General features: G+C 48.0%; 1 protein-coding gene across 2 annotated transcripts; it reads right to left on the bottom strand.

Moving 5' to 3' along the window:
• Positions 1-234: 234 nt before the first annotated feature.
• On the bottom strand, positions 235-12247 carry LOC120373563 (zinc finger protein 239-like). Of its 2 annotated transcripts, XM_039492186.1 has the most exons (3): positions 12091-12247; positions 9495-9599; positions 235-1543 (listed from the first exon to the last, which is right to left on the bottom strand). In XM_039492186.1, exon 3 carries the CDS (start codon positions 1530-1532, stop codon positions 435-437), a length of 1098 nt encoding a protein of 365 aa, XP_039348120.1. In that variant the 5' UTR covers positions 1533-1543; positions 9495-9599; positions 12091-12247; the 3' UTR covers positions 235-434. The 2 variants fall into 2 exon arrangements, with proteins under 2 accessions (XP_039348120.1, XP_039348121.1); XM_039492187.1 differs by lacking the exon at positions 12091-12247 and having other exon boundaries at positions 9495-9641.
• Positions 12248-13962: the final 1715 nt, after the last annotated feature.

The raw sequence follows: 13962 nt of genomic DNA, 5'->3' as shown, positions 1-13962 counted from the left end.
CCATCCCACAGCAGTAAGCCATGCAGTCCCTATAAAGTCCCCACTTGACTGTGAAATTCCCACTATAACTTGTCTGAAGCCCACCCTGTGCACAGAGAAATGGGTAACTTTACCTTTCCTCCTAAATTTATTTATTAATACCCTGTCAAAGTGACTTCCACCTAATTACACTACCAGGTCCCCCTCCCTCCCCAAATGATCCACCCCCTCCAGCATCTCCTGGTTCCTCCTCTGGCTCCCACCACACATTCCTCTATATGACTTATCTCACTGCACCAACCTTTCCTCTTTGTCTAACTACACTCCATCCTCAACAATCCACTTCTCGTTCTCTATGAACAGGTCAGAGCCGTACAGGCCCAAAGAAACACACTTGGCTTCTATCTGTTGGGAGGGATATCTGACACAAAGCCTTCCCCATTCTCATCCCAGTCTCAGAGATTCCCTCCCATGTGGATTCTCTGATGCTGAACAAGGTGCGAACTCTGACTGAAGCTTTTCCCACACCCGGCGCATTCATAGGGTCTCTCCCCTGTGTGAATTCTGCTATGTTTGATAAGTGCTGAGCTCCAACTAAAGCTCTTTCCACACTCAGCACATTCATATGGTCTCTCCCCTGTGTGGATCCTCTGATGTTTCATAAGGTCTGAGCTCTGACTGAAGCTTTTCCCACAATCGGCACACTCATAGGGGCGCTCTCCTGTGTGGATTCTCTGATGCTGAATAAGATGAGAGCTCACACAGAAGCTCTTCCCACAGTCAGTGCATTCGTAGGGCCTCTCTCCTGTGTGAATTCTCTGATGTTTCATAAGGTCTGAGCTCTGACTGAAGCTTTTCCCACACACGGTGCATTCATAAGGTTTCTCGCCAGTGTGGGTTCGCTGATGACGAGTAAGGGCTGAGCTCACACTAAAGCTCTTCCCACAGTCACCACATTCGTAGGGTTTCTCACCTGTGTGGACTCTCTGATGCTGGATAAGCTGTGAGTTCCCACTAAAGCTCTTGCCACACTCGGCACATTTATAGGGTTTTTCTCCAGTGTGGATTATCTGATGACGAATAAGGTTTGAGCTCACAGTGAAGCTTTTTCCACACTCGGTACATTCATAAGGTCTCTCCCCCGTGTGCTTTGTCTGATGCTGAATAAGGTGCGAGCGCTGCCGGAAGCTTTCCCCACACTCGGCACATCCAAAGGGTTTCTCTCCTGTGTGGATTCTCTGATGCTGTCTGAGGTTTGAGCTCACCCTGAAGCTTTTCCCACAGTCATCACATATTGCTGATCTCCCCATAGTGGGGTTTCCCAGCTGGTCAATGTCTGGCAATTTCCCGAAACCTCTTTCACAAGCAGTTGATTTACCTTGTCTCTTCTCTGCAGCAGTTGTCTGACGCCTTTCTGATTTGTGCTGACCCTCACAAGCTTTGCTTTGCTTAGGACTCTGGGAAATATTCCTTTGGGGTATTCCTGATAATGTGCCACATGGTTCCATTAACTCAGGACCTTCCTGGTAGGCATACTCCTCATTCTCACTCATAATCCCATCACCTGGTGCATTGAAATGAGAATCCAGAGATGAGTCATTGGAGAGAAAGGACACCTTAGGAAGGGAATCTGAAAGGGATACAACTTGAAAATCTTATTTCCATATGAACATATGATACCTACCATCGTTACAGGTGACCCCTAATTGCTGCTGCTGCTCTCAGACTCACTGAAAACAGCCTTCTAAACAAACAATAGAGCAAAAACATGCCAGCAACAAATTTTAGAGGACATTTAAAAAAAATCAGAGCAGACATTTAAAGAGAGAGATTTACTTATTTATATTAGTCAATACAAATAATCAAGTTGATTCTGTCCCTTGAAATCCAGTGAAAGGTATCACCTTACCCACCATGTCTCTCTAATGGTTCCTAACATTCTGTTAGCTTTTTTGGCTTCTGCTACACATTGAGTGGATGTTTTTGGCCATCAACAAGGTTAGGCTTGATATTAGACAAATGTATCTAACCCTCAACGGAACGAAATTCTGGAACAGCCTTCCAAGGGGAGTAGTGGGGACCAAAAAAAATCCTAATTTGTTTCAAGACTGAGCTTGATAAATTTATGCAGGGGATGGTATGAAGAGGTTGCCTGCAATGGCATATGGCCAATCTGCAACTGCAATTAGTAAATATTTCAAACCAGTGAAGATGGGACACTAAAGAGGAGGGTTCTGAGTTACTACAGTGAATTCTTTACCAAGTATCTGGCTGATGGGTCTTGCCCACATACTCAGAGTTTAACTAATCACCATATTTGGGGTTGAAAAGGAATTTACCCCCAGGTCAGACTGGCAGAGACCTGGGGATTTTTTGCCTTTGCCTGCAGTGTGGGACCTGGGTCACTTGTTGGTCTGAACTAAAGAAAATGGCAGATTCTCTGTAACTTGAGGACTTCAGTAACTCAGCCAGAGGTTATGGGCTATTACAAGAGTGGGGCATGAGGTTCTGCAGCCTGTGATGTGCAGGAGGTCAGACTAGATCATCATGATGGCCCTTCTGGTCTTAAAGTCTGAGTCTAAGTCCTGATGCAGAAAGCTATCTAGTTCAAAATCCTCTGTGTAGAAGATGCTGATCTCCCATCCTTTCTGCACATCAGTCTCAGCGAGGATCTAATTTGTTTGCTACTGTCAATATAGAAAGAGAGAACTCATAGCACATCTAATGTGTGGAGTCTCTCTTCGTCTTTATGGCTATGAGGCTTTGGAAAGAATATCAAAAGATGAATCATTTGATTCAGGTGAAAGTCTGATACCACTTTATTTAGGAATTTGGGGTAAAGTCTTAAAGAAACTTTATCTTTATAAAAGACCCCACCATCAGACACTGTAGCTCTTCCACTCTGACATGATCACTACCAAGAAGGCTATCTTTTTAGACATAAGAGAAAAAGAGCAGGAGGCCAGTGGCAAAAATACCATGACGAGGGCCCAGGGAGGAGTGGGTTCATGAATGAGAGGATAAATCCTAATTAGTTCCTTCAGAAATCTCCCAACCATGGAATGTGAGAAAACCAAATGTTCTTAATTGGGAGAGTGGATTGCTGAGTTGTATGCTAAATGAACTTTTACTGAGCTCATCAAGAGGTCCAACTCCTTCAATTGCAGTGGGTATTCCTGCATTTTAGATGGCGAGAGAGAGTATCTAGCGGCCAGATGGAAAATCTCTTCCACTTTGCAAGATAGGTTTCCACCAGGACAACTATTCCGCTGCTGATAAGAATGTTTTGAACTTCTTGAGAACAGGCTCTTTCCCCTGGGTTCAGCCACTCAACTCCCTTGCTGTGAGGTGGAGACCGTGAGGGTTGGGGTGGAGAACTTTGGTCATGGTTCAGTGTTAGTGGGACCTGAACAATGGTAGCACCATTGGAGGCTGTATCGAGAGAATCAGGAGGTCTGACAGCCAGTGCTGTCTCAGGCATGCTGGGACTATAGGACTCAGCCTGGCACGTGCCTTCCTCAGCTTCTTGAAGAAACTGGGTAGCAGTAGGACTGGGGAGAATGCATAGAGAGGCTCAAATCCCCAAGGAAGCAGAAACACACCCCTGACTGAGCCATGACTCAGACTTGCCCTGGCACAAAAACAGTGACATTTTCTGTTTTGTCTTGCTGTGAACAGATTGGCAGGGAGGCTGACAGGAGATGCAGAAATCTTACTAGCAGGGACTAGTACAACCCCAGGGGCCGGAAGGGACTGTGACTATGACTGTGACTATGCCATAGCCTGCTCCCCCAAGCCCTCAGCACTCCTTGGGAATCCCAATGCTCTTGTTGTCCCCGTTATAGTCAAGGGGGTGGAGTTTCCAGGGACGGGCTGACTCGAGATGTTCATATGTGAGCAGCTACTGGGCCCAAATTTCCCGCTGATTGAGGAAATGTTTTTTACAGGGTGTACCCGCAGGGATTACCCACCCCCTCCCATTACCAGTCTTAAGCTGTCTGTAAATGGGAGGTCTACAAAGTTGATGGTGACCGTGACAAAAGAATTGTCAGATCCAATGGTGCTGGGCTGCTAATGGGGCCTGGTAACTGGCCTGCTACAAGAGGCAAACCAGTCATGCCAAGATGCTAACTTGCCTGGGGGAGAGGGACAGGGTGGATGTACTGCTGGGAAAGATCTTTCCCTGAACTCTGTGGCCCTACTACTCTGACCCAGAAAACAAGTGAAGAGCATCACCTTGCCTGGAAACAAGCTCTACTGACACGTTAGGGCCCAGGGAGATTGGCCAAAAAAATCTGCTGCCAACTAATATGACTCTGACAAGAAGGGTTTCTACAGATATGTTAGCAACAAGAGGGTGGTCAGGGAAAGAGTGGGACCCTTACTGAATGGGGGAGGCAACATAGTGACAGATGATGTGGAAAAAGCTCATGTACTCAATGCTTTTTTTGTTTCGGTCTTCACAGACAAGGTCAGCTCCTAGATTGCTGCACTGGGCAACACAGTATGGGGAGAAGGTGAACAGCCCTCAGTGGTGAAAGAACAAGTTAAGGACTATTTAGAAAAGCTGGACATACACAAGTCCGTGGGTCCAGATCTAATGCATCCAACAGTGCTGAGGGAGTTGGCTGATGTGATTGCAGAGCCATTGGCCATTATCTTTGAAAATTTGTGGCGATCAGGGGAGGTCCCAGACGATGGGAAAAAGGCAACTATAGTGCCCATATTTAAAAAATGGAAGAAAGAGAACCTGGGGAACTACAGACTGGTCAGCCTCACCTCAGTCCCCGGCAAAATCATGGAGCAGGTCCTCAAGGAAGCCATTTTGAAGCACTTGGAGGAGAGGAAAGTGATCAAGAACAATCAGCATGGGTTCACCAAGGGCAAGTCATGCCTGATCAACCTGATTGCCTTCTATGATGAGATAACTGGCTCTGTGGATATGGGGAAAGTGGTGGATGTGATATATCTTGACTTTAGCAAAGCTTTTGATATGGTCTCCCACAGTATTCTTGCCAGCAAGTATGGATTGGATGAATGGACTATAAGGTGGATAGAAAGCTGGCTAGATTGTCAGACTCAACAGGTAGTGATCAATGGCTCGATGTCTAGTTGGCAGCTGGTATCAAGCGGAGTGCCCTAGGGGTCGGTCCTGGGGCTGGTTTTGTTCAACATCTTTATTAATGAATTGCACCCTCAGCAAGTTTGCAGATGACCGTGACAAAAGAACTGTCATACCCAATGGGAGCAGTGAACAGTGGAGAGGCTAACAGAGGGAGTTTTACTGGGATCTGGCTGAGAGGAGGTATGCTAAACACTGGGGGGCTGTGTTGGTGAGTATCTGAGTGTCTGTTGAGGGGACAGTTTATCAGTTTGACTGTGTGCTTGATTGTTTTAAAAGTGTGAATTGGGAGTGCTTTGTTCCAGGTGGGCCTTGAGTGGGCCTGTTATAAAAAGCCAGTCAGCTGCGAACTAGAGGAGAGGCTAACATAGGGAGTTTGCCTGGGAGTTTGCCTGGGGAGATCCCACTGAGGCTTTCAACTTGCAGGCTCCAATAGCTGAGGAAGCTCTTAGAAGGAAGGTAATATGGATGGTGAGCAATCAGCTGCTGTGACCTGCACAGGATGTGCCATGTTTGTCTTTCTTCCACAGGACAGAAGCAACTTTGTACAAAGTGCAACCTGGTCTCCATATTGGAAGAGAAGGTTCAAGGTCTGGAAAAACAAGTATCAACCCTGCATTGCATAAGAAAAAATGAAGATTTCCTGGACAGACATCAGGATATGCTGTACCCATAGAAGCAAGGAGTTGCAAAGTGAATGGTGCAGCCCAATTGTTCTAGTTCCCAAATCAGACAACAGCGTTCATGTTTGTGTTGATGTTAGAACTGTTAATATACAATGATGGGGTCTAAATTAGCTATTACCACTCAAGAAAGAGATCTTGGAGTCATTGTGGATAGTTCTCTGAAAACATTCACTCAATGTGCAATGGCAGTCAAAAAAGCGAACAGAATGTTGGGGATCATTAAGAAAGGCATAGATAATAAGACAGAGAATATCATATTGCCTCCATATGAATCTATGGTACGCCCACATCTTGAATACTGCATGCAGATGTGGTCATCCCATCTCAAAAAAGAGATATTGGAATTGGAAAAGGTTCAGAAAAGGGCAACAAAAATTATTAGGGGTATTGAACGGCTTCTGTATGAGCAGATATTAAGAAGACTGGACTTTTCAGTTTGGAAAAGAGATGACTGGGGGGGATATGATAAAATCTATAAAATTATTACTGGTGTGGAGAAAGTAAATCAGGAAGTGTTATTTACTCCTTCTCATAACACAAGAACTAGGGGTCACCAAATGAAATTAATAGGCAGCAGGTTTAAAACAAACAAAAGGAAGAATTTCTTCATACAATGCACAGTCAACCTGTGGAACTCCTTGACAGAGGATGTTGTGAAGGCCAAGACTGTAACAGGGTTCAAAAAAGAACTAGATAAGTTCATGGAGGATAGGTCCATCAATGGCTATTAGGGATGGTGTCCCTAGCATCTGTTTGCCAGAAGCTGGGAATGGGCAACAGGGGATGGATCACTTGATGATTACCTGTTCTGTTCATTTCCTCTGGGGCACCTGGCATTGGCCAAAATCAGAATGCAGGATACTGGGCTACATGGACCATTGGTCTGACCCAGTGTGACTGTTCTTATGTTCTAATGCCATGTCAAAGTTCAGCTCAAATCCCAGGCTGGAGTAGATGAGTTGCTGGGTGAGGCCCAGTTTATGACCACATTCAACCATACTAAAGCTACTGGCAAATTCCTCTGGCACCAGAATCCAAAGAAAATCTGACCTTTGCTACCCCTTTTGGCCAATGTCAGTTTCAAACCCTCCCATTTAGATTCTGGGAGGTGCCTGCCACCTTCCAGTGTCTAATGGACGGGGCACTGCAGCCCCATTGGCAGTATGCTGCTGCCTATCTCAACAATGCTGTACTCTAGTCTAGCCCCTGGGGAGAGCATCTCCAGAGGATTGCTGCAGTTTCTAAGGGAAGCAGGCCTAAGTGCACGGTGAGTAGTACCAAAATGAAACACTTAGACCAGAGGTGGGCAAACTATGGCCCGTGGGCCACATCTGGCGCACAGGACCCTCCTGCCCAGCCCCTGAGCCCCTGGCGGCTAGCCTCCAGCTCCTCCCCCGCTGTTCCCCCTCCCCTGCAGCCTCAGCTCACTGTGCTGGCGGCACAATGCTCTGGGCGACGGGGCTGCGAGCTCTTGCTGGGTAGTGCAGCTGCAGAGCCGTGGCCTGAACCGGCGCTCTGTGTTATGTGGTGGCGTGGCTGGCTCCAGCCGGGTGGCACGGCTGCCTGTCCTGGTGCTCTGGGCGGTGTGGCTGTAGTGCTGCCAGCCACCGGTGCTCCAGGCAGCGCAGTAAGGGGGCAGGGGAGTTTGCGATGGTGGTCAGGGGGCGGGGATGTGAGGGTTGGGGCAGTCAGAGGGTGGGAAACAGGGGGGTTGAATGGGGGCAGGAGTCCCGAGGTGGCAGTCAGGGGTTGGATGGAGCAGCGGGGGGCAGTCAGGGGTGGATAGGACAAGGGCCCTGGTGGCCATCAGGGGGTGGGCTGGGCCATGCCTGGCTGTTTGGGGTGGCACAGTCTCCTCTAACCAGTCCTCCATACAATTTCAGAAATCCGATGTGTTGCTCAGGACAAAAATTTGCCTGCCCCTGACTGAATCTGACCTTTGGCCAGCTAAGTGAAAGTCATAGAATATCAGGGTCGGAAAGGCCCTCAGGAGGCATCTAGTCCAACCCCTGCTCAAAGCAGGACCAATCCCCAGACAGATTTTTGTCCCAGATCCCTAAATGGCCCCCTCAAGGATTGAGCTCACAATGCTGGGTTTAGCAGGCCAATGCTCAAACCACTGAGCTGTCCCTCTCCTCTGCTAGAGTCCTGCTAGAGTGCCCAATCCCTGCCCACCAAAAGGCAGGTGAAGACATTCCTGGGGTTATCAGGGTATCATAGGTGCTTTGTCTCCAGGTTTTCCACTAACAGCACTCCTCCCAGACCCCCTAAAGAACAAGCCCATCAAAACGTCCAATGGACGCCGGCTTGTGCAGGTGCATTTGGCGCAGTCAAGCGCATCTTGTGCAGTAAACCAGAGCTGCTGAGTCCAGATTTTACAAAAGGATTCATACTACAAAGTGATGCCTCTGAGGTGAGACTTGGGACGGTTCTATTGCAGGTGGCGGAGGATGGAAAACACTCCATCCTACATCGCAGTAGGAAGCTTCTCCCACAGAAGAAGAACTATTCCAGTATAGGAAAGGAAAGTCTTGCAGTGAAGTGGGCAGTGAAATCATTATGATACTACCTCCTGGAAGCGTCCTTCACCCTGCAGGCTATGAAAGATGACAACCCCAGACTCGCCCTGCAGCCATTTACTTTTTGTTGCGCCACAGCCCATGGAAACACCAATTTTTTTCCCCCAGAAGGGGCAGGTGATGTTTCCACAGAGCGTGCCCTTTGCCACACTCACAGGAGTGCGTGACAGGGTACAAAGGCACTCCCTAGCCCAGACCCTAACAGGTTAATGCAACAGCCAATTAACCCTGCTGCTTAGCGGGAGCAAGGGAAATATAAAGGGCTGCCTGGGTGATGGGGGAACAGCTGGGTATGAACTGGAGTCCCACCCTGAGGTCTACATGGGGAGACCATTGGTTGCAGTTTCTGTCTTTGTTTTGCTGTGGCAGGTTTTGTTCTGTTTGGACACCCTATGTTTTCATAAAGACAGCCCTGTAGAGAAGGGGCCACAACTGACTGAGGGCTGCCTGACTCTTATTTTTGTGCCTCCGAAACACCCCTGTTTGCTGCTTCAGTTCATCGGCTCAGAAGTCCCGCCCCATCCTCCCACCCTGCCCCCAGCATCTGACTTATCCGCTAAGCCTGACTGCCCAGCTGTCAGTACCAGTGACATATTCACCCCACTGAGGCTGATCACAGACCCAGAGGTCCCAGCCACATAGCTCTCACTGAGGCACAAGCATCCCAGACTCATCTGACCTATTCACAGCCCCAAGGCCCAGCCACACAATCCTTGCAGAGACAGACTCAATGCACATTCATCTAGTCCCTCTACACCAGGGGTTCTCAAACTGGGGGTTAGGACCCCTTGGGGGTTATGAGCTTATTACATGGGGGGGGGGCCCACGAGCTGTCAACCTCTACCTCAAACCCCGCTTTGCCTCCAGCATTTATAATAGTGTTAAATATATAATTTATAAGGGGCGGGGTCATACTCAGAGGTTTTCTATGTGAAAGGGGTCACCAGTAAAAAAGTTTGAGAGCCACTGCTCTACACCCAAGGACAGAGTCCATAGCTACGCCCTGGGAATCACCCGTTTGCTATTCCTGTTCACCTGGGATGGTGGGAGCTCACGGCAGCACTTCGGCAAATCCAGATTTTCACCTCATTCACTGACAGTTCCCAATTGGTTTAGTTTATTCCTCACCTGCGCAGGTGCCACTCAGCGTCTCCTTTTCATCGCAGCTCTGGAGATTAGGCTCTTCCTCTCATTCCCGGCTGGAGATCATGTCTTGTTTGGGAATGGGAAATCCTGCTCCGGGGAGGAGAAATGGGCAAGACTGGGGTTGTCACATCTTCACCAAGGATTTGCTATGCAGATCTCTCTAAGGTTTAAAACCCAGCCCCTCTCTTTGCTGAGGGGACATTTCACCTGCACAGAAAGAAAATACCTCCTGGGAAGTGTGTTGTGCCGCATACGAAATTCAAGGATCTCCACACACTGTGGGACTTGACAAAGCAAAACCAAGCCACTTTCACATCTCTAACCAGGCCTGTTAGAGACCAGAACCAGCCCTTGGGGTGGAGGGGACCCCAGACAGGACAGTATCTCAGTTCTGTCCCCCTTGGAAGCCCTGGGCAGAGGGAGATCAGCAGCAGTGCAATGTCTCTCAACCTCCTTCCCAGAGGGAAGGTTGGGAGGTGACAAAGGTGTTAGGGCCATCAGGGGTGAAAGCATGGTTGGAACCCCAACAGATGGCCCCTTGGCTGGGGCTGCAGCAGAGCAGGAGCAGTAATTGCTCTCTGCTAGCACTGCTGCTCCCACTTATCTGTCCAGCAGAATTGCCTCCATCCTCACCCCACCACAGGGAGAAAGACAATGATCTGGGACTCAGAGTTCCCCTGCAACATGGGGAGGCAGAGAGGCCAGCTTCTGCTCCCCACATAGCAGACTATCTCTGCTACTCCAGTTCTTCCATGTGGTGGGGAGGCTGGGAACAACCTCAGTGGAAGCTGCCGCTTGCCAGGAAGGGAATTGGGCTGGAGTGTGACTGGGGGATGTGAATGGGGAGGTGAATATTGTGGGGCAGACGTGGGGCAGAGAGCTGTGATGACCAGTCTGTGAGTGGCTCTGTCTATAGTGACAGGGTGCCTGGTATATGAGTTGCAGGGGGGTGACAGACGTGGGGGGTTGTGAGTGGAGAGTGGTGATTTTGCGGGGGCTGAGTGAGAGACTGGGCTGGGGAAGGAGGTGGAGAAACTCTTGGCCAGGGCCAAAGGTGATAGTAAAGAATGGAGGGGGGAGAGAGCCTGGGTCAGGGAAGGAAGGGAGGATGGAAAGGGAGAGGGAGAGAGACAGCAGCATGAGAGAGGGAAAAGAGCAAAATAAAGGAAAAGGGAAGGATGGGAGGAGAGCACTAGGAGCAAAAGGGAGTTCCCTGGTGAACACAGTATTTAATAGAGCACAGCAAGAATGTGAAGAACATCTGCCTAGAATGGGGCAGCAGTGGGAATTCCTCTGAATCCAACCACCCCCACCCCCCACCGGGGGGTTGACACCCCTCCCAGACCAGAAACTACTCGAGCATTTATGGGTTGCTTGAAGGATAATGCACAGGATGTTTCCACCAGCCAGGGCCAGGGGCCAGAGAAGCAACCCTGGGAGCTTCAGAGACCACAAAGCTCCTAACACTCATGAGGAAACCGGTCACTCTCCTGCAGTGTCCCTGCAGAGGGCTCTCTGCGTTTCACCCTCAGGGCCCCTTTCTGCCTAGGAGAAAGACATACTGGTAGCTGGAACAGTAAGTATCCCCAGCTCCCTGCCTGCTTCAACCCCACTGGCCAGGGAAGGGGCCCCAAGGTTTGGCCCAGATTCTCTTACTTTATGCACCCTGGAACAATAATAGCTCCCATCAACCCTGGCTTAGACTCATCACTCCCAGCTGGGCCTTTGTACCCAGGGTGCCCACACTCCAGACCCAATTCCCTCTCCCCACTCAGACTGCTGCTCTCTCCCTGTCAATAATGACTCAGAAGGAAGCAGCAGCTACAGAAAACACATTTCATAGCTCCATCCTGCACACCCGGTATGTCCACGTGTGACCCATGGTAACCCCATGTGGGTCTTCATCCCCTTCTACAGGATTTATGAGGCTGCTTCTTGTAACACCACAACAGCTAGGAGATCAAGCCCAGGACCTCTCAAGCTAAGGGCATGAGCCTCTACTGCTTGAGCTCATGGAACAGGTCCATTAACTTTAAGGCAGTGGCAGACTCAAACTTCTGAGTTCTGCTTTACAGCTTGGGCACAAAAATCTACACTCAGCCGCAGGAATCGCTTGGTGCCACACACAGACATGTGTCATGTCCCTTTAACAGAGCTGGAATAAAACACTGTCAAAGAGAAGAATAAACAGCAACACTGTGGGGAGTGTCCCCAAAGCAGCATTGTTATTAGGCAGAGACAGGGCACTGCCTTTAAGTCCCGCTCCTGTTAGACTAATCCTGCCCAGTGATGATACAGTAACAAGTCTGGGCAGCACTATTCTTGGAGCTTGTCACCTTTTTAAAAAATGTTCCTATCCCCTTCCGTCTCCTTCCTTTCTCTCTCCCCCCTACTCCAGCTGGGAGAGTTGGTTTTTGTTCCATTTCTGCGTGCATGCTCGCTCCAATAGCTGGATCAGCTAAGAGCTTGTGTGTGCCAATAAAGCCAGCAGATCTGGGACTCACAGACACACATGGAGCAGAGATGGGGGAGGTGGGGCGTTTTTACAGAATCACTTTCCCCAAGTTCTCTCAATTACCTGGAGTCTCCGGCTCAGGAGTTAGTGTTTGCAGAGTCCGGGGCTTCCCCTAAGAGGCTAGTTACAGCCTGTGACAGTCCCCAGCTTGGCTAGTAACAGAAGGGTCTTTAAATAAGGCAGATACTGTAGAGAGGAGAGGAGGGAAGCAGCAGCTGCTCCGCCTGGACTCCTGGGAAGAAAACAAGCAGCTGCTGCAGCAGCCCTCATCATGTGACACTGGTAAAGAAGAGAGAGAGAGATAGTCCTTTCTTCTAACACTGAACAAGGAACTGGCATGTGACTGTGGTAACCAATCAGAGATAGAGCTGCTTTCTCCCAACGCTGAACAAGGAACTTTATTAGAACAAGGAAAACGGTATTATCCCTAAAGCCATTCTCGCTCTCTGCTTTGCTGCTGAACTTCTACCTAGAATCTTATCCAGCCCCGCTCCCTTGCCTAGCTTCCTGTTACAGATTTAAAGCCACAGCATACATATCCTCACAGCTGCTTAACTATTTAACCTGTCTTTACTGTCACATCTGCAACACTGGGCCATGCAACTGTATTTGTTCAGGATGGAAAACCCAAAAGGCATGTGACACCCAAGCAAGGGATTGGCTTATGTGGCCTGCATCTTGCAGGAGGTCAGACTAGATGATCATAATGGTCCCTTCTGATCTTGAATTCTATGATTCTATGAAACTGGTTTGCCGCTGGTTTTGAGGATAACAGCAGTCAAGGTCACAGCACAGTGCAGCATAATACAATGTACAAGACACAGCTAATCCAAAAGCAGATGAAAGAGAACAGTACACAGATGCTAAGCATCCCAAACTCCAGTGTGGCTCTTCTCAGCCTTCCCAAGCCCGGATTTGTATAACAAGGACAATCTAAGTTTAGAGAGCCACTCAAGATTGTGCAACAGAACAGCCCTTCTATACATAACCTATGAGTAGGCTTGGATGGATTAGATTTTTGTTGGTAAATGTCAATTTAATCGTACACACACAAATCCACCAAAAAATATTTCCATTGATAAACAAAATTTACAGATAGGCAAAATAAAAAAAGTGCTGCTTTAGCACTTCAAGTTTGAGTTAAGGATCGGTCCTGTATATTTTTTTCATATGATGTTGATCATTTGTGTTTTAATGGTTATAAAGCTTTAACTCTTTGACTCTCAATATTTACTGTCATTAAATAATTAGTCAGACCCCCACTGTTGTCTGACCTTCCCCCATAATTTCCCACAACTGGGACTATTTAAATAGATAAAAGTTTAAAAAATGCTTAACATAATTTTGCACAACTGTGAAAATTTAAATTGATAAAAATATAAAAATGCTTAAGAATAAGCTTCAGTAAAAATTATTTTAAAAAAACCCCAAATTCTGCCAAGACTGCCTATCCGCTGGGGAAATCGGAATGCTGCACACCTGTATGTGTAGACCAGGAACAGAAAGGCCGCATTGCTGAGTCTCTTGGGTAGATAATGGTATTTTGGTCCCCACTGAAAGTTCCCTAGTGAAAAAATTGTGCCATGCTGCCACAGCATTAGAACAAGAGGAACACTGGTAAGGACCAGGGACTTTTAGATGACAAGATTATAGACGTAGATGATCTACCTTTCAAACTGTGTTAGCTGTATAACGACGTAATGTTACAAATAGGCATCGGGGTTAATTCTCACCTGTACATATGACTGTCATCTGTAAATAATTCTCTGGGTTCATCTGAAATTTCATTGCATCAGAGCCTCACTAATTCTCACTCAGAACGGGAAGGCTCATTGCAAATCAGTGCAGCTTATGAAGCTGCATAATAAAAAAAGATTGTCACTTGTTTAATTTACACATGCAGCTTTTCTAAAAATAATAAAATGTTAGCAATCT

The sequence above is a fragment of the Mauremys reevesii genome, linkage group 10, assembly GCF_016161935.1.
Source record: "Mauremys reevesii isolate NIE-2019 linkage group 10, ASM1616193v1, whole genome shotgun sequence".
In the NCBI taxonomy this organism is placed as follows: domain Eukaryota; kingdom Metazoa; phylum Chordata; order Testudines; family Geoemydidae; genus Mauremys; species Mauremys reevesii.
The sequence above is the reverse complement of the archived record's forward strand: the minus strand, read 5'-3'. Positions and strand labels throughout refer to the sequence as shown.

Excerpts from the sequence above, each read along its gene's own strand:
- LOC120373563 (XM_039492186.1), bottom strand. The coding sequence starts at position 1,532 with ATGAGTGAGAATGAGGAGTATGCCTACCAGGAAGGTCCTGAGTTAATG.